Source organism: Alosa sapidissima, chromosome 7 (assembly GCF_018492685.1).
Source record: "Alosa sapidissima isolate fAloSap1 chromosome 7, fAloSap1.pri, whole genome shotgun sequence".
Taxonomy (NCBI): domain Eukaryota; kingdom Metazoa; phylum Chordata; class Actinopteri; order Clupeiformes; family Clupeidae; genus Alosa; species Alosa sapidissima.
Window position 1 is genome coordinate 37,186,548 of NC_055963.1, and position 26,549 is coordinate 37,213,096.

The 26,549-nt window shown below is 39.4% G+C and overlaps 1 protein-coding gene across 3 annotated transcripts in view; it reads left to right on the top strand.

The window, feature by feature from the left end:
- itpr3 (inositol 1,4,5-trisphosphate receptor, type 3) overlaps positions 1 to 26,549 on the top strand; it is a 191,701-nt gene that overhangs the window by 17,238 nt on the left and 147,914 nt on the right. For 2 of the 3 annotated variants that reach the window (XM_042098198.1, XM_042098197.1), the window contains 8 exons: positions 7,884 to 8,005; positions 15,285 to 15,371; positions 24,457 to 24,615; positions 24,821 to 24,919; positions 25,629 to 25,712; positions 25,850 to 25,996; positions 26,078 to 26,173; positions 26,504 to 26,548. In XM_042098198.1, the coding sequence (XP_041954132.1) occupies positions 7,884 to 8,005; positions 15,285 to 15,371; positions 24,457 to 24,615; positions 24,821 to 24,919; positions 25,629 to 25,712; positions 25,850 to 25,996; positions 26,078 to 26,173; positions 26,504 to 26,548 (839 nt within the window). The remainder of the gene's footprint in view (positions 1 to 7,883; positions 8,006 to 15,284; positions 15,372 to 24,456; positions 24,616 to 24,820; positions 24,920 to 25,628; positions 25,713 to 25,849; positions 25,997 to 26,077; positions 26,174 to 26,503; position 26,549) is intronic. The other variant, XM_042098199.1, reaches the window with a different exon arrangement.

Here is a 26,549-nt window from a genome sequence, read left to right on the forward strand (position 1 = left end):
ACATTTTCTAGTTATGTATGGTAATCGGCGGAACAGATAGGCAAAAATCACTACTCTGGAGATCTTTAACAGGACGAAAAATTAGGCTACAATAGCTTTTGGCTACGTTATATTCAAATTTGACTATACACTCAATGCTAAACAGTGAATTTTCCAGTCTCTGCTGTGTTTTATGGAAGTTGCAAAAATACCACGTTGTTCTATTAAATGTCATTACTTTGTAGCCTTCCGACCGGTTGAAGCAGAGCTTTGTTACCAATGTTATGAGTGGTTTCTCTTGCACAGGAGTGCACACCCATGACGCTCATACCACCACACTTAATTGTATGTCTGTTTGATGACACCAAATTAGCAAGTATTTCCTCTTGACTGCAGAAACATTTTTCTTTTTCTGTTAGTCCGCGGTTCCTTGATCAATTGCGCAGAAAATTATCATATGAAGCACAATTTTACTCTGCGGCTCCGCGGACCAGTCTCCACGTCACCAGTCCGCGGCCCTTAGTTTGAAAAACGCTGTCCTAGAGTGGCCCAGACAGAGCCCAGACTTAAATCCATTGAACATCTCTGGAGGGATCTGAAAATGGTTGTGCACCAATGCTTCCCATCCAACCTGATGGAGCTCGAGAGGTTCTGTTAAGATGAATGGGCGAAACGGGCCAAAGATAGGTATGCCATAACCTGACTCGCCAGATGAATTTCGTTCCGCCTAGCTCCGCTCATCCATCTGGGATCGATCCATTGGAGTGGTGTTTCAGAAGGCTGGGCCTTATCAAAAATCCTTGCATATGATTGGATAAGCCACTTGTCCGTCATCTATTGACGTGCTACTTCAACCACTCACATCAAAGCCAACCCGTGACGCTGAGAACAGTCTCACAGTCGCTTCTACGCCACATCTATGAAACTCCCGCCCTGCGTCCTGATTGGCTCTACCATAAAATCTGGTGCTGAAATCACTCTTAACAGAAGCGATCCCAGATGGATGTGAGTGGAGCTAGGCGGACCTAGGCGGAACGAAATTCATCTGGCGAAAGTCAGGTTAGGTGTGCCAAGCTTGTGGCTTCATATTCCAAAAGACTTGAGGCTGTAATTGCAGCCAAAGGTGCCACAACAAAGTATTGCACAAATACTGTGAATACTTAAGGTTATGGTATTGGTATTTAGCAGACACTTTTGTCCAAAGCGACATACAAATAACAACAATACAACAGTTAAATTTAAGGCGAGACACTACAGGTGAATAGGGTAAAAAATGTAAAACACATCAAATAAGCCATGGAGACTGTATTTTTCGTTGATCAATCACTACAGAGCTTGTTCTGGTATACGCTATAGCCCCAAATCGCAAACAGTGGATTAGCTAAGGGACATGAACGAAACGCTTCCCAAATAGTATTTTTTTAACCAGTAATATTGTTCAAAACAGCATCAAACCTCGTCAGTAGCTTGCTCAGGGTCCCTACACATAAAACGAAGCCCCAACAACGTAGTTGGCGAACCCGGAGTTTATTACAAAAGACTGTTAAGAACACTTACCAACTGTCCCCCTACCAGCTACAGTGGGCAGTGCTTCGACTTGGCCAGCTTCCCTCGCAGTCCGCGCGCGGGATCATGCTGTATCACGCAACTTTAATTTGTATTTTTTCAGTGACGCTGCAACGACGCTGCAACAACCCAAACAACTGGCAGATCTCTCAAGTGAGCAGGGTGTCTCGTAAAAAGAAATGGAGCCTGGAAAACCCTACACAGACTTCACTACAGACTTTAGCAGACAGGTTTAGAAATAATTTAATAGCCAGAAATATGCCTGCGCTGCCCTAATAAAGAAATATTTGGTTAACTGCGAGTGAGTCCCGTTTGCAGTCGTAGAAGAAACGCAGGACAAATGAAACATTCTGGTTTTCTCCGAGTGCAACGATGATAGACGGACATCATTTGGACACAATATAGAGCATATTAACCTCCGTTGCTGAGCCAAATGCCTTCCTGTTACATCCTGTTATCACGCGATATCAGGCGATAAACAATTTTTGATGGTCACAAGTTTACTTCATTAGGGACTGTTCGTTATTTATTTAAGGGGCTGCCGGAGGAGTTTTGGGAGCATTAGTCCAAAAAGACGTGACCCTCCCTCGCCAGCAAGAAATTTTTCTATGACCCTCCAAAGTGATTATGAAAAAACGCATGACCCTCCCCTTCAATTTATTGATGCCTTCTGTAGGCTACTGGGTCAATTTGGGAGCTTGCATGCTACCACACCTTCCTTAAAATGCCTTGAAAAGGCTGTCGTTTGTACAATTTCATAAATAATCACCGGGACCGAAACATAGCCTACCTGTCAACTTTTTCCGGGTTTATATTTATATTTTATAGCCTATAACATTAGCCGAGTCACATATTTGGCCATAAGCCGTTTATCACGAAACCAAACTACAAAGGCGAACACTTTAACAGGGGGAATTAATTGGGCATGAATCATGCTGAACGCTATTTGTCAATGAGTTAAAACACACATGACATTAGCGTAGTTAGCTTTTGGGAAACGCACCCCTGATGTGTGATCAGTGGAATATGTGGAGGGAAGTGGCAGTGTTTTTTTGCGCGTCTGCAGAAGTCAGCCAAATATGAATGTAATTCTGCGGCATAAAGCAGATGTATTTGTTTATTGTACAGAAAAATAAAAATGACATGTCAAGCAGTCAATTGACTACATTGCAGTCAAGAAGTAGGGCAAATTAATTTACGAAACCAAAACGTGGGTCATAGTTGTCTAAGCCTCTATTTCTATTGCGTAGCCTGTTAAAAATGTTGCCAGATAGTATTAAATCGGCAACAACATTGTTTTCTGCAGAAGCCTACCCAAGGCTACAGATTAATTCTGAACAGTTATTTCTCTACTGGCTCAATTATCACACCACTGTTTTGATTTGCGTAGTTGCGTTACCCCCAACACTGACAATAACGTAGACAGCAAATTTCGATTTTGATTTTCGTTACCACCGTGTAGTCAAGACTTAAGCCATACCCAAGTAGCCTAAATCGAGTTAATGTTTAATTATGCATGATTTATTTTGTTATTGAATTCGTAGGCTGGGATTACTCTCGGCAACAATTATGTTTAGCCTCCTGCTTTTTCAGAAGGGGCGGCAGGCAGAGCGATGTACAGTGGCAGAGCGACGCACAGTGGTACTAAAGCTTCACTCAGCTTCATGCCACGTAATCCGCGACTGAAGTGGTCATTTGAAAGCGATGCCCACTGTACTCCAACCCCAGCACACGGGGAATAGATTAACCAAATGTGACGGCACAACAAATCCTTGTGATACTGGGTTGGGAAGTTGTATCTGTCATGTAGCATAATCATACAATAAGCCTTTTTGTGCCATAAGGCCATCGAGTATGAAAAAATGGAATGTTCGGCGCAGTCTGCAAAGGGTTAATGCAGAAAATTACCCTGGGGTCCATTTTCGTGTTTCGAGTTACACTTTAATGTTTACATATGCAAATGATGCATTGTCAAATTAAATATGCACTAATTTGTTTTCATTGTGTTCACATATTAGATGGGAAACAAATTACAGAGGGATTTATGGATATCTATTTTTGTTATCCTGTAAATCGGAATATGCTGTCAATAGCCTAAAAAAATTCATCATATAAACCAGGCTTGGAATAATATATCAACAAATCCCTCTGTAAAACTCTTCTAAATATAGTTAGGCATAAGACTAGAAAGTTTGGTGTATGTAAGTGCTTCTGAAGTGGAGATTTCGTGCTCAGAGTGGGAGAGGGATCTCATTTTGAGAAAACAGCCTTGAAACACAGCTAATGAGATTCTGTTCTCAGCTTAGACTCGCCTTTAAACTTTTGCGATTGGTTGCTGATACAAAGGAAGTGTCCATATTTGCGTTGGTGCGCACAGTTGTTTGTTGGTGTGAAAGAATACATGGTAAGGTAGCAAACTAGCCCAAAATTTAATTCTGGCCACTATAAGGAGCCAGTGGAGAGTAACTAGGAGAGGAGTTACATGTGTCCTCTTTGGCTGATTGAAGACCAGGCGAATCAGTAACGATCTTACTACACAAGCACGTAGGCAAGCTAACAGTGAATTAACAGTAGTCCAGCTGGGAGATAACCATGCCTGAACAAGAAGTTGTGTGGAAACTTGTGTCAGATGAGGTTTGATCTTCCTAATGCAATTGAGGCTACATGCTCAGAGAAATTAAGTCGGTCATCAATTACGACGCCCAAGTTATGTGCCGATCTAGTTGGGGTCAGTGAAGATGAGTCAAGCTGGATGTTAATCTGTTGGGGAATAGCTGTTTTAGCTGGAAACACCAGAAGCTCAGTTTTTGAGAGATTAAGCTGAAGGTGCCGATATTTCATCTAGACTGAAATATCCTTAAGGCATGCAGAAATCCGATGGGAAACACTAGAGTCCTCAGGTGGGAAAGATAGGTAAAGTTGAGTGTCGTCAGCATAGCAATGATAGTCAAATCCATGGGAGCGAATGGTCTCACCTAAGGAAGTGGTGTAGAAAAAAGCAGGGGCCCTAACATTGATCCCTGAGGCACACCTGTGGTGAGGTCATGAGACTTTGATACCAGTCCCTGCCAAGACACGCTGAAAGAATGCCCTTTAAGGTAAGATTCAAACCAGTCAAGAGCTTTCCCAGAAATTCCCAGTTCAGATAGTGTAGAAAGGAGAATGTCATGGTTAACAGTATCAAAGGCTGCAGATAAATCTAGTAGAATTAATACTGATGACTGAGCAGTGGCTTAGCTACTTTCAATGCTTCAGTCACAGATAGATAGATAGATAGATAGATAGATAGATAGATAGATAGATTACTTTATTCATCCCCAAAGGGAAATTATGGTGTTACAGCAGCAATTCATAATATAAAAATATATCAATATATATATATATATAACAGTTAATTCTAGTTGCTAATCACACCATTTAACATGACTTGAGAGGGACAGGATTCAGACTAAAAGACAGTCTGGCTCATGTCACGTTAACCTATGCATGAAAACCACATGTCACTTAGATATCGGTAGTTCACGTTGACAATGGAGAAAACGCTTAGCTTACTTTGTTTATGACAGAAATTAAGTTTTGTGCTAACATGTAGAAACACAACCCACAATACTGCCTTTATTTGGTGCAAATCTCCTTTACTTTCGTTGGTTAGGCTACAGTCCACGATTCACATTACTAGGCTATCACCGCAAGTGCATACAAAATGTTTTTGGCCATGTTTTGCTTTAATCCAATTTACCTTCGTTACTACCAGTCGTAGCTTTTTTCCTGCATCGAATCGCGATTGAGTGTGCATCTAATTTAACAGCGGTGTCTCCGCGGAGACATCCTCTCTCCTTGTTTCATTTTTGCTGTTGTTGCGAGCAACCTCATAGGCTACGATATGAGAAATACTTTCAATGCTATCAGCTCCAGAAATGTATGGGTTTTCCTTAGCCTGTGCTACACCTTTCCAGCAAGTTGTGCAAAAATTGTTTTTGCGATGACAAACATGTGTAGTACATGGAAGCTCTTGAAAGCGCTTGCCACTAACGTCTATAGAAACAATATATTCATGGAATAAAACTAAACTGGTACCTCGGATTAGCATTGCTGTTTATTGTTACACTGCAATCTGCAGCCAGCGGAGGGCATTTAGCCTACTATGCGTCCGGACAATTGTGTCTCTCCCCTAATTCTGAAGCAGCCGCTAAATGAAGAGGAAACACTGAGGTAATGTTTTAAAAACGCTACATCAATACAATATGTGAAGTGAAACTGGACAGGCCATAATAACCTCTGACTAGTTTTAGGCTACTATTGTTAAATTGCAATATGAGTGGCAGCCAGCAACGTTGGCAGGATTATTTAAAAACTAACTGCAACTACATTGTGCGTCTGCCCAGATTCTGATACCGTGGCGGTATTAATTTAAACCATGGCGGGCCGCCGTGCTAAAATAAACGTAGGGGAAACACTGCACATATACATACATACATACATACATACATACATACATACATACATACATACATACATACATACAAGTTAAAAAATGAAATAAATAAATACAATTGGATATAGTCTATTTTGAAGAGGTTGTAAACTGCATCGTCTCTCAGCATAAGATTTTTCTCTCACGGCACAAAGGGGAGTTGTTGTAAATAGTTATGGCAGTGGGCAGGAATGATTTTCTATAACGGTCCTTGTTATAGTGAAGTAGAAGCAACCTCCAGCTGAAAACACTCTGTTGTCTGTTTTTTTCAGTGGATGTGAGGTGTTGTCCATAATGTTAAGGAGCTTTTGCAACATCCCTCTCTAGGGGTTCAAGTGTACTTCCAATTACAGAACCAGCTATTTTTTTCAACTTGCCAGCAGACTGGTAAAACATGTTCAACATCCTGCTGCACACATTAAAATACCTAAGCTTCCTCAAGAAGTATAGTCTGCTCTGTCCCTTCCTGTAAACAGCCTCAGTGTTGCACTTCCAGTCCAGTTTGTTATTAAGATGTATGCCCAGATATTTGTAGTTTTCCCCTACCTCCACCTCTTTCCCCATGATGGAGACAGTGTTCAACTTTGTCCTAGCCCTCCTAAAGTCCACTACCATCTATTTGGTCTTGGCCACATTTAAGAGTAGGTGGTTGTTTCCACACCACGCCACAAAGCTGTTCACCAGTTCTCTATACTCATCCTCCTCATCCTTCACACACCCCACAAATACACTCGTTAGAGTATTTCTGCAGATGACAGGTTGCAGAGTTGTACTGAAAGTCCAAGGTGTATAATGTGAAGAGGAAAGGAGAGAGTACAGTCCCCTGCGGTGCTCCTGTGCTGCTAACCACCTGCTCGGACACACATCCTCCCATCCGTACAAACTGTGGTCTTTCCGTCAGGTAATCACAATCCATGATGTTATGGATGTCTCCACCTGCATCCTGTGTAGCTTCTCTCTTAGCAATACAGGTTGTATGGTGTTGAAGGTAATGGAGAGGAGCAGTTTCAGTAGAATGACCACTCTTGAAACCAGACTGCATACAGTATGGTCTAAAGGAAGTCACATACTTGCTTGAAGACCACTTTCTTCAAAACCTTTGACAAGAAAGGAAGAAGGTAGACGGGTCTGTAGTCCTTCACATCAGTTGGATTAAGATACTTTTCTTAAGCAAAGGTGTAACCCTTGCCTGTTTAAAGGAAGAGGGAACTATTCCAGAACTGAGTGAAGTGTTAAACATAAATGTACATATTATGTTTTTGTTCTTATTTCTAATACATTTGCAAACATTTAAAAAAAAAAGTTTTTTATGTTGTCATTATGTGGTATTGTGTGTAGAATTTGAGGAAAAAAATGAATTGAATCCATTTTGGAATAAGGCTGTCACATAACGAAATGTGGAAAAAGTGAAGCGCTGTGAATATGTTCCATATGCACTGTATGTACTAAAGATATGCAAGCTCCAGCTGATTTGATTTTGAATGGCTCTAAAAATACATAGGCCTACAGCTGTACATAATAGTGTGGGCAGTGGTAGTGTAGTGGCTAAGGAGCTTGGCTAGCATGAAGTAGGCTGAAAAATTGTGGGTTCAATTCACGGCTTCCACCCTTGTGCCCTTGAGCAAGGAACTTAACCCCGAGTGGCTCCTGGGACAATGGCCCTTAATATAACTGACAAGTAAGTCACTTAGAATAAAAAGCGTCTGGTAAATGAATAAATGTTATGTAAATGTAGTGTGCTAAATGCCTAAGCCCTGTCTCAGTTGTTTTAATCAGTTTTGTAATTTACAGTACAAGTATTTCAGACATCTCCCTGAACCTGATAATTTTGATGATATAGCTTCTACTTTTTCTCTTATGCCAGACTGCCTTTTCAAGGTGTGTCCCATGAACCGCTATTCAGCACAGAAACAATTCTGGAAGGCCAAACAAGCTAAATATGAAAAAGACAAGATTGCTGATGTTGTGCTCCTTCAGAAATTGCAGGTATTTTAGTGCACCCCCCACATGCATGCACGTACTGTATGTACACATACACACACAAACTCAATTGTATTTGCATTTCAATTACAAACAAGTTATAGACAATTTATCTTATCAGAATGTGCCATGACTTTGACAACAATAGTTAGTAGTCCTATGTTATTGATTATACAACATCTATGACTTCAAAGCAACCTACTGTAAACTCACAAGTAAACCATGGTATTAGCAAAAAGCTTTGAGCTTTTAAACTGTACAGCAACCCCTTATTTTACAGTCCCCCTAATATGTATTTACGGTAACACTTTAAATTAACACACCCATATTCATCATTAATTAGCCAGTAACTAACATAATTGTTAGTAAGATATTATCCCTTAATTAGCAGTTATCACTCGTTAATTAATAATTTACAAGGCATGACCATATTCCACCCTTAACAGACCAAGACTTAAGTCTGCTACCAAGGTCCTAACTACTGATTATTTCTGGTAAATTAGGAGGCAATAGGACAATAATTATGATCATAGCAGGCAATGCATAGTTCTGGCCTTATTATGTAGCAGTTCCAAAAGAACAGCCATTCTCCATTAACAACATCCAAATAGCATGGTCTGTTCTTGTGGAATGAAATGCAAACCTACAACTGTTAATACTGCCTAAATACATATGAATTGTATAAGTGAGAATGTTCTAAAGTGGAGTGCTTGTCATATTTAATTAATGAGTAGTTTAACTAGTATAAAAGTATTAACTAGTATTACAATGTGAATGACTTTGATATTCTATTGCCAACCATATAGGCGTCCTACAGGAAACCCACTTATACACCACAGAACACACAGAACTCGGTAGATTGGGGTTTAAACATGATTTTTCATCAACACATGTAATGTATTTGGCAATAGGAGAGGGGTGGACATTTTAATTCGAAGCACAGTTAACTCTGAGCATATTCCAGATAAAAAAAATAAGGAATGGAGATATGAAGGCTACTAATCAAAGGGAAGCTGGATGGTTCTCTCATTACCCTGTTAAATGTGTACGCACCCCCAAACAGTGACTGGAGCTTTTATGAGCAGATATTTGACATCATGATATCAGATGCTGAAGGGGTTTTGATATGTGGTGGGGACTTGAATGTAAGGCTTAATGATAAATTAGATTCATCAGGTACGAGCACTAGACAAACTAAAATGAATGAGAAAATTAACACGATGATGTGAGAAATAGGAGAAGTTAGGCAGGTAGGGTCTCGCGCCAATTACTCAAGGCGGTGCGGGTGCGTTAGTTTTGGGCAATGTAACAGTCAATCAAGGAAAAACTCGCACACCATTATTAGCCATTGAAAAATAAATAAACAAAGTGTTTAATCCATCAAACCAAGGTGCTACAAAGTGAGGTGATGTACAAACGTTTCGGTCCTCAGACCTTCATCAATGCAAACCATGCACAAAGGTGAGATGTCTATTTGTAGTCCGCGTCTACTTGGTGGCAGATCTGTCAATCAACCTAACCACTAGCTAGGTAGGTTGAAGTGTAGGCTCAAAGAATCAAGATATGAGATGGCTCTCAGGCTCATTAGTAAATAGACAGTCTGACCCAAGATAATCAATGAAAATAAAAATAAATATAGATGATCTTTAATAATACATCACCTCACTTGGTAGCACCTTGGTTTGATGGATTGAACACTTCTGCACTGTGCAATAGGTAATATTGATATTTCAGATCATGGTCCCCTGTATCTTATGATTAATTTGTACAGAAATTCTAGGCGTACATTTGAGTCATTCCGTCTCCTTAAGTCTCTACTGTTAATATTTTTCTCATTAAAAAATAATGAATGAGGGGCATTTGTTTTGCATCATACTCTGAAAAGCCATTTTTAATCAGCAATATCTGGAGAACTATCTCACCTGTAGCCTTCAAATTTTCTACAGTCAATACTAATAGCATCCAGACATGGAATGTCAGGGGTGTAGCTCAAGTATAACCTAGAATGGTAGCTACTTAAACGTCTTCCAAACTTTGACTTGGTGAAATAAAATAGCACATTGAAGAGTTGTTGAGCCCTCAGAAGTCAGAAGTCTCAGAAGACTTAGATTTTACATTAAGCATCTCTGGTTACTGTACAAAAGGTGGTCTCTATTAGATGAGTAGTTTCACAGACATTAAGGCTCTAAAATGAAAAAAAAAGAGCCATACTTAAGCCATACTTTACCACACTTAAGAGCCATATTCCAAAAAACGGACAGCAGGGTATCAGGTTCAAACTTACTTTTTTTTTTGAAAGATCAAATTCTTGTTGAAGTTATATAAAACATTGGGAGGGTGTTCAGCCTTATTTTGTCACAGTGATTTTTCAAAATCGTGATATATTTGAGGCAGTTTTTAATTGGTATTGCATGTTCTAATATTAGTAAACATCACAGCAAGACCATTCAAAAAGACGGTTGAGTATAAATTAAAGTCAGAGTCCAATAGCAAAGGAAACCTCAGAGGTTGGCAAAATTACCTTTCTTCGAAAAAACACCATGCCTGATATGAAGCTGAAAATCACCACCTCAGAATGATATATTATGGGTAAATTATACATTTTCTGAATCCTTAGTCATGCCAGTATTGCAGTGTTTGCATTTGTATCTCTGATGCTCCCTGATGCCACAGGATTAAAAGAAAAAAGATGATTTAGGTGGAAATGGCAGGCACAAATTTAATCATTTGTGTGATTAAAAGTTTGAAGAGCTCCAGGGCTGCTGTATTTATCCAAAGTGTTCACAAAAGGACTTGAATGAAAGTTCAGATTGTCCTCTTTAAAATGATACCAAACATAATAAAATCAAATATCTCTTTTAACTGTCAAAAACACGTTTTAAAGATGATCAAAGCTCAATAAGAGGAAAGTCAATGCCTTTTATTCCTCAAAAAGACATGGTTCTCATTGAAAATGAAATAAAACAGGTAAACTGGCATGAGACTATTGGTAGTATGCCCTGTGAGTCTGCCTGCACTTATTTAATGTCTACCATTAAAGACATTCTACTAAAATACACCAAAACAAGGGGCAAGAAAACAAATAGGAAATATAATTTACCTTGGTTCAATACAGCTCTCTGGGAGTTAATTAAAAAAGAGAGATGCTGCTCTGAAAACATTTTTAAAATCAAAATGAAATACTGATTATCTCATTTTTAAAAGTTTAAGAAATAAAGTCACACAACAAATTAGAAAAGCTAGAGCAAACTTTTTCCTCAATATTATCAGCGAGGCAAAGGGAAACTCTAAAAAGCTCTGGAGGAGCATTGATAAGATACTTGGAGAGGAAAAATCTGTAAATAGACAGTTAAAACATACTTACAGCACACTGCCCCCACCTACCCACACACACACTACACACACACACACTGCACACTGCCCTCTCCCCACATACACAGCACACTATCCCATCTCCCTTGTCATCCCCCCCAACACACACACCAAGACCCCTGGCAGTTGGGTTAGCCCCTTGAGCTGTGGATCTGCCCAAGGCAGCCCTTGCCACTTAATCTACTAAACCCCTCTTCTACTGCACTTTTTACCCCACCCCCCCATAAATGCACAAATAGGCTGACACCAGACATAATTTCACTGCATTTCTTACTTCTAGTAACTATATGCATGTGACAAACTTCCTTGTATCCTTGTAAAACTAATAATACTGTAGATGGCCATATCCAGGATGATGGGCAGATTGTTGGGAAATGTTTTAAAGAATATGTCATACATTCAGTATGAGAGCTGAGTTTAAGCTTTCCAAAAACTCAACTCCCACAACCATCAACCTGTGATGTCTCCGCTTTCAAGTTTTCCCCAATTAATTCAGAGAAAAGGTAATTTCACTTTTAACAAATAGCAAAGCTAAAGACATATTAGGTTGGGATACAGCTTTTTTAAAACAATGCAAAACATGATACCTCTATCCATGATCATAAATAAATATTTTAATGAGAATACTTTTCCCAGTGTTCTTAAACCTGCTATTATTACCCTGGTGCACAAATCTGGGGATACTCCAGTGGTCTCAAACTACCGACCCATCAGTATTCTCCCAGCTGTGTCTAAAGTTATCGAAAAGGTAGTAGCAGAACAACTAATTGCTCATCTGGACTCCAAGTCCTTGTTACACCCTATGCAATTCGGCTTCAGGAAAAAACACTCCACTGAAACCGCATGCTGCTACTTTTTGGAGGAAATTAAATCTAGCCTAGATCAAGGAGGAGTGGTGGGAGCAGTCTTCCTTGATCTACGTAAAGCCTTTGACACAGTAAGTCATGAAGTACTGATTCACAAACTTGCAAAATATGAGATCTCCTCAAATGTCCAAAATTGAATAAAGTCCTATTTAAGTAGCCGAACTCAATGTGTGCAAGTAAACGGCACATTATCTACATCACTTGCCACCACCCTGGGAGTGCCACAGGGGTCAATTCTAGGTCCTCTGCTCTTTTGCTTGTATATTAATGACCTGCCCTCATTTGCAAGAGCATAAATATTATTATGTATGTTGATGACACTGTTTTGTATGTCCATGGGAGAATTTCAACAGATGTGGCAAATAAGCTAACAAGTGTTATGAGTAGGGTTAGTGACTGGTTACAGGATTCATGCCTTACATTTAATGTTGAAAAGACTGTTTTTTACCTTTAGAATCTTTGTACAAAAACTGCCTTAAAATCCATGACAAAAAGACACGCTATTATCATCACTGTCATATACTGGCCAAATATAGTTTATTGAGTTTTGAATGTGTCTTTACTACATAAAATAATTTGGGAGTTCCTCTTTCACATGTGTGGCCATGAGACAGTGGAATGCCCTCCCCACAGATTTCATATTATGTACAGATTCTCATACCTTTTCATGCTTGACTAAGAGGTGGGTAAGAGAGTGTAGGTGGGCTGCTGGCGTCCATGTTTCTATTCTAAGATTGCTTGTTTGTTTGTTTTTTTTTACTGTTATTTTATTTTATGTTTTTATACTTGCCCAGGGACTACAGGTGCAAACTAGAAATGCAATTCCGAGGAATTACACGAGGGGATGCAGTCTGCTGGTTAGGGTGTTGGTGGGGCTGTTGAGCTTGCTGCTAGCTGGTTGGTAGGGTAATTGTGATACCTGCAAAGGTGCTTTTGGAGTAACCAAATTTGAATCTTGTGTGACATGGCATTATTCAGATATCACACTCAAGGTGTTTTTGACCTTGACATTTGACCTTTAACCTTCAACTCGCTTCATCTTTGAGTCCATAAACACACTCGTACCAAATTTGAAGCATGTACGTCAAGCAGTTCTGGAGATATAATGCTAAATGCATGAGATATGGCTGGGACTTTTATTTTGACACACAGGAAACACTTTAACAGGATGTGTAGTTCAGGTAGAGCTAGATTGTATACTTAGAAGCTGAGACAGTTGGAATCCTCACAGGTGACACCTGTGCCAGTGTTCTGATTAGCCTGGGAACTGCTCTAAGAATTACTTAATGAGCGCAGCTGGCTCTATTATGACATCACAGCCCCCATTCAAGTCTATGGGGGAAAAATACACTTTTAATTACAAATATCTCAAAAAGTATAAACTTCTCAAAAATGAAAAACGGATAACCTAGCTAATCATTTTTAGCAGTTTTGCTGAAAATGTTAACAATGTTAGCAATGCTAACATGCATGCATAACAATGCATAACATTTCTAGCAGTTTTCTAGCAGTTTAAGGAATGTTGATATTCAAATAGTTTAATGGCTGTGTATAGGTAGATATTTGACGATAACTGAAAGTTGGAATGGCTCTAATGTTTGCTAGCAGTTATGCTAAGATTTGTAATTCTGCTAACCATGCTACTTAGCTAATGTTTTATAGTAGTGCTAGCAATGCTAACATGCTAACCATGTTACTTAGCTAACTTAACTAACATTTTCTAGCAGTTTTGCTAAAAACTTTCTAGCAGTTTTGTTAAACATGCTAACTATGTTAGCAATGCTAACATGCTAACTATGTTAACCATGTGACTTAGTTAACCAAGCTTATCATTTTTAGTAGTTATGTTAACTATGCTAACTAGCATGCTAGCATGCTAACTATGCTAACCATGTTACTTAGTTAACCTAGCTAATAATTTTTAGCAGTTTTGCTAACTATGCTAACTAGCATGCTAACATACTAGCATGCGAACCATGTTACTTAGCTAACTTAGCTAATCATTTTTAGCAGTTATGCTTACTATGCTAACTAGCATGCTAACAATGATAACATGTTAACTATGCTAACCATGTGACTTAGCTAACCTAGCTAATGATTTTTAGCACTTATGCTAACTATGCTAACCATGTGACTTAGCTAACCTAGGTAATCATTTTTAGCAGTTATGCTAACTATTCTAACTAGCATGCTAACAATGCTAACATGCTATGCGGAAAAAGTGGTAAGCGGAATAATAATAATAATAATAAGTTGTTGTTGTTGCCTAGGAAGAACAGTACAGTGCATTTTCATGCACTGTAATAAGAAGAATCCGGATTTCAGAGGGGATGCATCCCCTCAAATTAGCAATTGCTGCTACAACCAGGCCCAAGACATATTTTCCTGGATCCCAGGATAAATGTTATTTTGTGCATTGTCCCTGCTTCAAATAAATAGATTTCCATTCCATTCCATTTAACAAAAAGGCCAATAACAAGATGGGCACCTGCATCAAAAATGTGTTTTTTCAATGGGGGAGGGTAACTTTAACAGCTGATACCACTAATTTAGCTGTGACTCCAGAAGGGTTATCATACAAAAATGTTAACTACAGACATGTATCTTTTCAAAAAGCAACCTTTGCCACCTTGAGTGGTACCAACATCTCATCTGGCCCATGTACTAAAAGGGGATTGTTGATAACAAAACAAGTGGCGGTGTAAAATAAAACAAATATTTGCTGGCATAGCACGCGATTAATGCGATTAAAATAAATTGTTTTTGATATGCTTGTTCCTTAATTGCATCACGATTAATGCGTTAACGCTGACAGCCCTAAAATGTTCATCAAAAGAATTGGGAAAAAATCCAGCTCCAGGCACCTTTTGAGGCTTTTTAACTTTTGCATTCCCACTGAGGGCCTGGACCTGGATTTTTTTCCAGTTTTCTTTTGATAAACCGTATGGTTGCGATTTTGGTTCTTTTATAATAATTTATGTTATGCATGTAATCAGATGTTATTTGTCATGTAATCTTCATACAAGCTCTCTTTTCACTGCTCACAGCATGCATCTAACTTGGAGCAAAAGCAAAATGAGACAGAGAATAAGAAGGTCCATGGAGATATTGTGAAATATGGCAACATCATACAGGTAAATCTATGAAGCTATGCAGAAGACACTAGAGCTACATATCAGATATCTTATTTTGACTGTATGTCCTGTACTGTACTTCTGAAATAGGTGAGATAGATGTGTTTTGAGTTCTGATAGATAAAGTAAGAAAGAATCAGCTACTTGACCTGTGGTTGCTATGGATAACTTTGATGCTTTCGGCAATAGTATACACTCAGAAACCTTCAAGAAATGATGATCACAGTAACGCAACAGATGGTATGAACAGTTCATAGGTATTTGGACAGTGACATTGTCATTTTATCTCTGTAATTTTAACCCTTTGCAGACGGCCCATACTAGTTTCGGTACTCTAGTACCGAAGACGTTCAGTCTAATAACTCTGCCATGCCCCAACCAATTTTATTAATGAAAACTTCTTCATAAATGTTACATCATAGGCTTTCTGGCAATATGATTGGTTGTGGAATTTGTGGCGTGAATTTATTTCACTACGTGTTTTTGCATGTTTTCTACATCGGAAGCACTTGCTCACTTCCTGTAGGGTTTGACGTTTTACAACAATGGTAGTCACTGGGTGTTTGTAGAACTAATTTCTTCCGACACATATTAACTAATTTCTCAACTTGCAGGACAAACTGCCGTTACTAGTTCTAAATGGATGGTTGCTACGGCCAAAGGCCAGTTGTTAGTTCTGTCTCTCCCGTTGTCAAGCAGGCGTATCCCAAGATTCTGATTAACTTTAGCTTTGAAACATCGCTATTTTACTTAGCCTGCTGTCATCCATCTAGCTAAAAGCCACCTCAGTCATATGCTACAATGTTACTATGTTCTAAACGTCTGCATTTTTCAGCTCGGATGCAACGTGACAGTTCATTTAAACTTCACAACGAGTTCGGCGAATTAATATACAAGTGTAATACGGCCAAAAAAATGGATCTACTTCATAGGTGCGCAAATAACATACAGTTAATGGTCGTTCTAAATTACGTAGGACAATGGGAAATTCAACCAAGCAGTGGAATAAGTAGGGTATAATGATATGCTTCCAAGTTATTCGTTTATGACATTTTGTGATATGCAGTGCAATGCATATAACTGTTGACTAGTTATCCTAAAAAACTGCTTTCAGCCTACCAACTCGGGAGTGGGGGTGGGCGGGTGGGGGCATTAACCCCATCCCCTTGTGTTCACCTTAGGGAGGCCCACATCCCTACATCCTTTGTGTGTGTGTGGGTACAATTATTTGCTGGCCACAAGAAATGACATAAGGGGGCGCTATGGACTCCCTGGGCCTCACCTGGGGTAAAATCTCTGTCCCCGAATAGAGACTGTGAGGGATGACATGGGTGCCAAATTTCATGAGTTTTTACCCATGGTAACCATTGATGCCCCCCCCCCCCCCCCCCCAGCCCAATATATAAAATTAGGACGCCTGCAAGTTCATACACCAAATGTGAAACAAATCTGATGAAATTTCTAGGAATGGTAGAGGTAAGACCAGTGAAATAGCCATTTTATCTGTTGCCACATGGTGGCGCTATACCAGACATGCATTTTGGGCAACAATCCCTTAACTAGTCGACATCAACAACATTTTGACATCATGTTCTCTAATTTTGACACAAGCACAAAATTGATCATGTTCCACCAGTGTAATAGCCATAGGGAGGGAAAGTGAAAACCAGCGCCCCAAGTGGTTGCGTTCCTATCGAAGAGCAGCTCCAATGTTAAGTCCCATAGACCTATTTTTTTTAAAAATACTGTGAAGCCAAATCAGCGATCTTATCCACCAAAAATATTTTTCAGTGTCTATACAGTAATAATCTTCTAACTGTGAAAATGTCAGACCATATTTTGCCTTATTAAAAAAAATCGAAATTGCTCCTTTTGTTTCATAAACGAACTACAAAAAAGCCACGTGACTTACCCTTCGAGTTTGGGCATGTGGATATCATCAGATTTATATTAACTAATATTTTGTTAATAAATTCCAAAAAATATTCTGACTTTGACCAGCTGGTGACGCTATGCCAGCCAGGCATATTGGGTGTCTGGATGTCATATACACCTAATCTGATGAATCTAAATGAATTTTGATATCCAACAGAAGTAAAAAAATAAATAAATTCCTTCTCTTGCCAATTGGTGGAGCTATGCCAGGCATGTTAGTAGGATATGAATATCATTATCATGATATCCAATATTTTGTAAAATTTCAGAGCAATCAGCCAAAGAATAGATGATTTATATAATAATAATAATAATAATAAGCTTTATTTGTATAGCACCTTTCATACACAGAAGGCAGCTCAAAGTGCTTTACAACAGGAGCATGTAACACAATAATAGTCAGTCAGTCATTGTCAATCACTTTCACTTTTCTTCATTGCTGTGGCCGTTTATGATCCAATCAGCAACATATCAGAAATACTATTATACTACTATGGATATATAAAGGCTTTGCTGACAAATGCCTAGGCTAACAAATGCTTAGGCATTTCAAATCATAATTTATGGCACATTTCCTTTGATTTAGTGCTTAGGCTCGTACAGTACAGACAGACAAGACATACAAAGCCCTTTCAGACATACATGTAAGACCGGAGGTTCGGTGGATGTTAAACGGTGGGGCCGTATATTTGAACGACATAAACGGTCATATGGAAGTCTAAACTTAGCCGGTTGTTCTACTGCTTCCCCCCTCGTATTTCCTCCGAGCTGTGTCTGAACGAAGCGTAGAACATGCGGTTAAAATTCACACCTAGTCGGAGGGTACACACCTAGTTTGTTGCTTAAAAACGTTGTATATGATGGCCTTGAAGTCTTGAGTTAGCCTACTGAATTGGCTGGTACCATAAAGTTTGTGCATGCTCTCTCCAACGCAAACCAGATTTGGGGTTCCATAGCCAAGTAATTCTGCTACATAACGTTGAAAACAGATAAATGTGTTTATTCGAAGCACACATACAAATACTGTAGGTCAATTTCAAGTGCGCACTTACGTGACTACTTCAAGTATCAGCCTACGCACAATAGATTTTTCTTTAGCCTACATAATGCATACACTTTGTAAACAAACAGCAGCTGTGACAGCGGCTGCATATATTCTGCGTCATATCGTCTCTTCTGCACTCTGCAAGCCCCCACCCCTCACTCGACAACCACATGGAGATTCTGTAATGTGCGTGTATGTCGTTCACACATAGGTCCGTATAAGGTCAGTATAAGGTCGGCAGGTTAGCATCATATCTGAATCATCCGAAGGGTAGGACCTCCGTTTGACAAACCTCCGCATATACTCCGGAGGTTATATCTGAAAGCCTTTACAGTAAGACAGCGTACACAGCACAAGACATCTACACAGGGGACAGAATAACACATGTGAATATCGTCACAATCATGACATCCAATATTTTGTAAAGTTTCAGATCAATCCACGTAGAAAATGTTTGGCACATTTCCTGCTTGGCCAGATGGTGGTGCTATGCTAGGCATGTGAATTACACATGTGAATATCATCAAAATAATGATATCTAATGATGATATTTCATAAAGTTTCAGATCAGTTAAGGCATTGGCAATTTCTGGCACATTTCCTGCTTGGCCAAGTGGTGGCGCTATGCCAGGCAGGCCCATTGGGTGTCTGGATATCATCATAATCATAATATCTATTACCCTGAGAAGTTCCAGACCATTTATTCAATGCACTGTGACTTTATGACACATTTCCTGTTTATGTGGCGAGATATTAAAATCATAACAATTCATTATTTCGCTATATATCAGCATATTACAACAAATCCTTTCACAGTTTAACATCAGCAACATCTTAGCATCATGTTTGCCAAATTTCACATAAATCTGACAGACCATCTAGGAGGAGTATGTTGAAATTAATCATGTGCCATCAGTGTAATTGCCATTCTTTCTGTTGCCAGTTGGTGGCGCCATGCCAAATATGCATTATGGGCATGGGATGATATTCACATGCCCATAATGCATATTATCATTATCATAATATCATCATTACCATGGTATTCAATAACCTGTGAAATTGAAAATATTTCAAGCAATGCATGGTGAATTTATGACACACTTATTGTTTATGTGGCAGGGTAGTTTCGCCATTTTGTCAAATTGCAACATATCAAAAAAGCTTCGCAGCAGCATCTTGGCATCATACTGTATATGCCAACTTTGACATGAATCGGATCAATCGTCTAGGAAAACTGCGTAAAAATTGATCATGTCCACAACGCACAAAATCTCAATTACCTCACTTCCTGTGGGCTTGGCTAATGCCATGTATCCAAAAGTTTTGTCTTGGGGAGGTACATACTGTACACCAGTGTTTCCCAAACTTTTTTTCTGGGGACCCACTTTTTAAAAATGACGGACCATCGCGACCCATTCACTTCAGAGCAAACAATCATCCACCTTTATTGTTTTAGGCCACAGGTTCTCAAACTTTTCTATGCCCCCCCCTAAAAAAAAACAAAAAACATTCTACAGTGCCATATCTGGATACGCCTACTAGGTCTGGCCTACTACCACCACTATTACAGGGATTGGTGATGCATTGACTCTTCAGTTTCCCACAATTCTGCAATCTCAATTACACATGAAACAATGTTAAATACTTTCAAAGCTGTAAAACACAACAAAGTTGTGTTGCATTTTGAGCATCATTAGCGTGGAAAGTTGGAAATGACTACCGAAAAGATACGCCTGTCACGGTATGTTGTGACAGGCTATGTTGTAAGAATGGAACAAGAGGCTTTTGTGCAATAGCCAAAAGATAATGTGCCTTTTATTGTAGGCTAGCCTAGTAGAGTTCACAAGGTGGAAAACGAGAGGAAATAATAGCGTTTAAAATGTCCATTTAAATTGTAGCCTAATATAATGTGCTGTAGTGTGTTTTAAATCCGAAATATTAAGGAATGTGAGAAGTTTGCTATTAACTTTAGAGGGAATCTACAATTGAAAATATCTACAGCCTACGCTGTACGCAAATTGAATAGCCATGTCCGGTATACGGATATCTGCTTTAGTTGACTAGATTTTAATCGGTCAAGCTGAAGAGATGGTGTCCGTTAATGTTTGTGCAAAAAGGCCAATTAATGTCCTTTGCATTTTGCAACTGCGAGGTCCATGGCAGGCGCCCCACAGAAATGTTTCATTTTGTGAGTGAGATGTCCACACTGTCCCCTCTGTGACGCGTTCACCCCCCAGTTTCAGAGCTATTCTAAATGCAAAATTGCACATAGGGCCGTGACTAGTTAACAAACTAAGTAGAAAACTGTTAGCTTTAAAAAGTTAGGCCTATTACACAATATAAATTGTGCTGGCGACCCAAATAAAATCTCCCGGGTGGGTCGCGACCCAGTCTTTGGGAACCAATGCTGTACACCTACCAAATTTGATGTGTCTATCTAAAACTATATGTCAAGTACAAGTGACAGTGACATAAAGGGGCGCTATGAAGTTCCTGGGGCACACCCGGAGCCAAGCCTTTGTGCCTGTGTATTCATTGTGCCTGTGTATTCATTGTGCCAATTAATGTGTGTGCCAAATTTCATGAGTTTTCGCCAATGGGAAGCACCTCTTTTGGCATCACAATTCATCATATGGTAGTGCGCACAAAATCCCAAATACCTCGCTTCCTGTTGGGCGTGGCTAATGCATTGTACATATAAAAGTTGTTCATTTTGGGGAGATACTCACACCTACCAAATTTGGTGTGTGTAGCTGGGTATATATGCCAACCACGGGATCAGTCACCTAAGGGGGCACTAGCGAGACCCTGGGCCATGCCCGGGGCCAAGCTCTTGTACCTAACTGCTTTGTGTGACACCTGATGTGTGTGACAAATTTCAAGACTTTTCGACCATGTTAACCACCTGTGACTGATCAGGGACAGAAGTAATCCACTGGATATACAGATCGGTTTAAAAAACAAATATCATGGAAAAGTTACATTTTCCCCCTAATATTTCAAAGGTGAATATTCCATCTATTCATATTCATGAGATATAAAGTGAAATATTTCAAGCTGTTTTTTGTTTTAATCTTGATGATTACGGCTTACAACTCATGAAAAGCAAAAATCAGTATTCGAAAATATTAGAATAAAGAGGTTATAATACAGAAATGTTGACCTTTCAAAAAGAAATTAACTAATGTGACTAATCAATATATAGACTCAATACTTGGTCGAGCTGATTTTGCACAAATTACTGCATCAATGGGGCATGGTATGGAGGCAATCAGCCTGTGGCACTGCTGAGGTGTTCTGGAAGTCCAGGTTGCTTTGTTAGCAGCCTTAAAGGAATATGCCGACTTTTTGGGACTTTAGCTCATTCACCATCCTCCCCAGAGTTTTATAAGTCGATACATACCCTTCTCATCTCCGTGCATGATGTTATTCGGTATGACACACCCACCGCTAACCTAGCTTAGCACAAGTGCATCGAGGTGGCCGGCTTCATTAGCCTACAGCTCCCAATAGTGACAGAAGAATTTAGCTATTTACATGCTGTGATTTGTATAGTTACGATGTGTACAGATAACACTGTGAAATGAGACAGTCCTTTTGTAAGCTTATACATACTTGGTATGTTCACATTCTGGTGAAACACAGCTACTTTGGCGAAGTGATTTGCAGGCAGCACCTGAAAAGCTCCGGTGTTACTACTCCAAACCCCAAAGAGCATTGATTTCCCTGAATGAAAACATAGTCCCAAGTATGGATATACCTACAAAATGGCTGTTTCATTTGTGAATGTGAATACATTGTGCATGATTATTTGTAGTCTTTGCCATTAGGTAATTGCAATGATTCATACTGTAAATGTGATCAAACTACAATTTTCTCAGTTTTAGACCTGCGCAGGTCTAGCATTTTAGATATGTGCTACAAAGTCAATATTACTTTAAGAATTGCCCCACAATAATTTCAATAAAGTTATAATGATAGTCTATAGGACATATACAATATTAGGCTACTTCTGTTTAAATACAATAACCATTTAAAAAAAAAAAAAAACATGCTATCAGAATACTGTAGCCCTAGTAGATTAGGAACAAGACTTGTGTCAGGCTTGGTGCCACGATGTGCTGGGTTAAGATAGGGCCCATATAATGTTGATTGAGAATATTATGTACCTACAATGCCAATCTGTAACAGAAAAAATAAGGGTTTGATGAATGGATTAATTATGGTTGTGGGGTCAAAGATTACATTTGAATGGGGTCATGCACAGAAATGGATATGCAGTGTTTCGGCTCCTACACACAGTTGCGTGTGTTGCAGTGCTGGAGACGCATCCAGTTCACTTTACATGGGGTTACGTCATCCGTTGCCGAACTGAATTGTGGGTTCGTTGCGTCGCGTTGCTCCCGTCGCTAGCGTTGAGTAGTTCAGCTGTTGCTGCACCGACGGACGGCACCAGCCAATCAACTTACGGTTATACTTCAAGTCATTTGCATAGCTACCGTCGGGAACACCCACTGGCATGCGTCGACGGAACGCAACTGTGTGTAATAGCCGTTTGCATATCTCTGAAGCAGTTTGAAGGATCTTCATCAAACTAGTTTCTCTTTAATGGTCAAGGCCAAAATGTAGCCTTATACTTGGTTTACTCAAAGTCCTTTTAGGCAAGTCCCTCCACTCGGCGGCCATATTGCAGTGCATTTTGGGCACTTATCGGGCATCTATTTTGGGCTGAACTGCGTGTGCGCAAGGCTTCATAACACCAACCTCGCTCCAGCTGCGAGATCACAACACATGATTGGCACAATGTATTCACAACATACTACATGATTGGCACAATGTATTCATATGTCAACTTTTGGTGGCGGAAGGGGCGGAATATGTGTAGACGACTGCCATCTTTGTGTTATGAACTAACATCATACATTTCAATGGGAGATTCTTTGAGTGCTGTGTCTCCTCATTAGAAACTCTCTGATTTACCTACAGTATATACAATACAAAACTAGTGTGCATGGTACAGTATATAGGAAGGTGGGACATGTTTGAACTCTGGTCTAGAGGGTGTAGGCTTTAAGACAATCTAGGCTGTTTAATTAGTTTTGCCTTAACCCTTCAGCAGGGGAGTTTTGCACATTCTTACTGAAGATTATGTTCAACAATGGAAGATTCTAAAATTCCATGTTCAATTCATTGAACCCAGATATTCTGACTAAACCAAGATATTCTTTAGAACGTTCAATTTCCAACATCCCTGTACATAACAGGACTGTTTGTTAACTCGCATACAGAGGGTGTAGGCTTTCAAAGAATATAGTGTAGGTGGTTGAATGACCTTTTCTCTTAATGAGGATAAAATGTAGATAGCAAGTGCATAACAAACGAACCATTTTTATTTTAGATTAATTCTTTTTTTGTGTTGTATTTTGGGCCCGAAATTACCATCACCTTGACCACCTTGAACTTGACCCTCAACCTCTTCATTCACCTCTGAAACGGACTCAGCATCCCAGAAGACCTATGATTTGATATCAAAACCATCAGAATTGACCCATTATGTGCGGAGATATGCTACTTTTATTTTTCATCCGACTCTTTTGGCAGCCATTTTGGAAATATGCCAACAAAAAAAAAATTCCAACTGCCTTAACATTAAATTATCATGTATAACTTATTTTTTTAAGGGGTTCAGCAGGATCTCCTCCTGACTAAAAGGCAAAAACGATGTGTTGTTATCACGGGTATCTTTGGCTGACAGGTTCAAAACTGCACAAAATGTGAAGTGTAGGATCATTATAACATCTTCTTAATGAATGCCAAGTGGGAATAATAAAGAAAACTTAAGCAAGCATACTAATTATGTATTAGTGTCCTAATTTGATGTAATTTTCCACCAGTTCTCGGTAGACTGAGAAATTCTTTAAATTGATGTGTTGATCTTCATAAAATTATGTAGAAAATATTAAATATAAACAAATTGAATGCCTTTAAAATAGCAAGCATATATTTTCACTGATGTACCCATGAGAGCAGTAAAACAGAAGTGCCATTGTCATTTGTGTCCCAAATGAGAAGATTGTTGAAGATTATGACATCATGTTTCAACAGCTTCTGCATATGAAGAGCAATAAATACCTGACCGTGAATAAGCGCTTACCTGCATTGCTTGAGAAGAACGCAATGCGGGTAACACTGGATGGCACTGGCAACGAGGGTTCTTGGCTCTTTGTACAGCCGTTCTGGAAGCTTAGGGCCAATGGAGACAATGTAAGCCCTCTGTGTAATTTCTGACTGACTGAAACAAACAAAAAACACAAACACATACTGTACCTGCCTCTTGCTAATGTGTTTTGCCTTCTAGGGGTCATTAGCAATAAATAAGCATGCTCATCATTTACTGTTTTAGGTAGTGGTAGGGGATAAGGTCGTTCTGAATCCAGTAAATAACCATGCTCATCATTTACTGTTTCAGGTAGTGGTAGGGGATAAGGTTGTTCTGAATCCAGTAAATGCAGGGCAGCCTCTACATGCAAGCAGTTATGAGCTGTCTGACCACCCAGGGTGCAAAGAGGTAATCAAGTGGCTGTATGTTTTCATCCAAGTAAACAAAACATAACATTTCTGTCACATTTCAGCAGTTGGGAGATAGTGATGTTCACATAGCCTTACAGAAATGAGTATAAAAAGACTTACTTACCGCTCTCTTGAAAGATCAGTTTGACTTATTTTAAAGAGTTTTATCAAGACAAATTTGCTTAACACACTGGCAGCCAGATTTGCTTGTTGTAATGATGATGTCTTAAAATAAGTCTGACTCTTAGGCAGGGATCACACTGGCCAGCAGCAGCGGTAAGCGTAGCGCAATGCTCAGACCATAATAAGTTCTAGCTCGTCCCTAAGTAAAACAAACAGTTTGTCTAACCTGACAATTGAATACGCTCGCACTGCGCTTTGAAAGTTGAACCAAGTTCAACACTCGGCCTGTTCCTCTGCCGAACCATAGAGAACAATAGGAAACCTGCAGCTTGCCTCTGGTCAGTGTGATCCCCGTCTTATTAATTTAAGTCAAATGATGTTACGAGAAAGTGGTAGGTAAGTTTTTTTGATCTTGATAAAACATTAATAACACTTGGTTAGATTTTATTAGATAAGCAGTGCAGTGCAGGACTGCTTCTGTTCAGCCATATTCTTAATATACCTGGTGTGTGACTTAAGGTAGGGAGCAGGGAAGTGTTCATTGATTAATCAATGAAGGTGTGCTTCACATTTTTCCCTTGCAGGTTAACTCGGTAAATAGCAACACTAGCTGGAAGATCAACCTCTTCATGATGTTTAGTGACCACAGAGATGACGTCTTAAAAGGAGTATGTTCATACTTTTTCCTGCCACACTATAATATATTTTCTTTCATATTTTCTGAACCAGAAGTTGGTGTTTTGTTTTTGGCAGGGAAATGATGGATTTATATGAATTGTCCATTTAAAATGTGCATTTCTGGTAGGGCGATGTTGTCCGTCTTTTCCATGCTGAACAAGAGAAGTTCTTGACATGTGATGAGTATAAATCTAAACTCCATGTGTTCCTGCGTACAACACTGCGTCAGTCTGCTACCTCTGCTACTAGCTCCAATGCGCTGTGGGAGGTGGAGGTGAGTATTAGTACTTGATTAGGACTCTCTCTCCATGCTAGCCAAGGCACTATGACGAAGCCAATCTTAATGATTTTGTAGGTGGTGCACCACGATCCCTGCAGAGGAGGTGCAGGACACTGGAACAGCCTGTACCGCTTCAAGCACCTCGCTACTGGGCACTACTTGGCAGCAGAGGTAGAGTCCATTGTTATAGCTAGACCTTCTCCTTCACAATGCCCATGTTTTTGTACAAAATGAGAATGAGGCTGTAGTTAACCACTGGATTGTTATGAGTTGTCAATATAGAATTTCAGTTCATCCACACAGAACATTTCACATGGGACTTGTCATGGTCAAGAATTCAGAGCAGATCATGATTTCACTTTAGCTTTTCCCTTCTTTAAAATGAAGAAAGAAATAGTAGTATATAGGAAGTATATTTGAAGCTTCATGAACATAGGAAAACACACAAAACAGGTCGATAATAGCTGTGATAATGTAGAGAATTTTGTCTCTTTCTCATAGGAAAATCCTGGTTATAAAGGAGATAGTGCTGACATCCAAACAATTG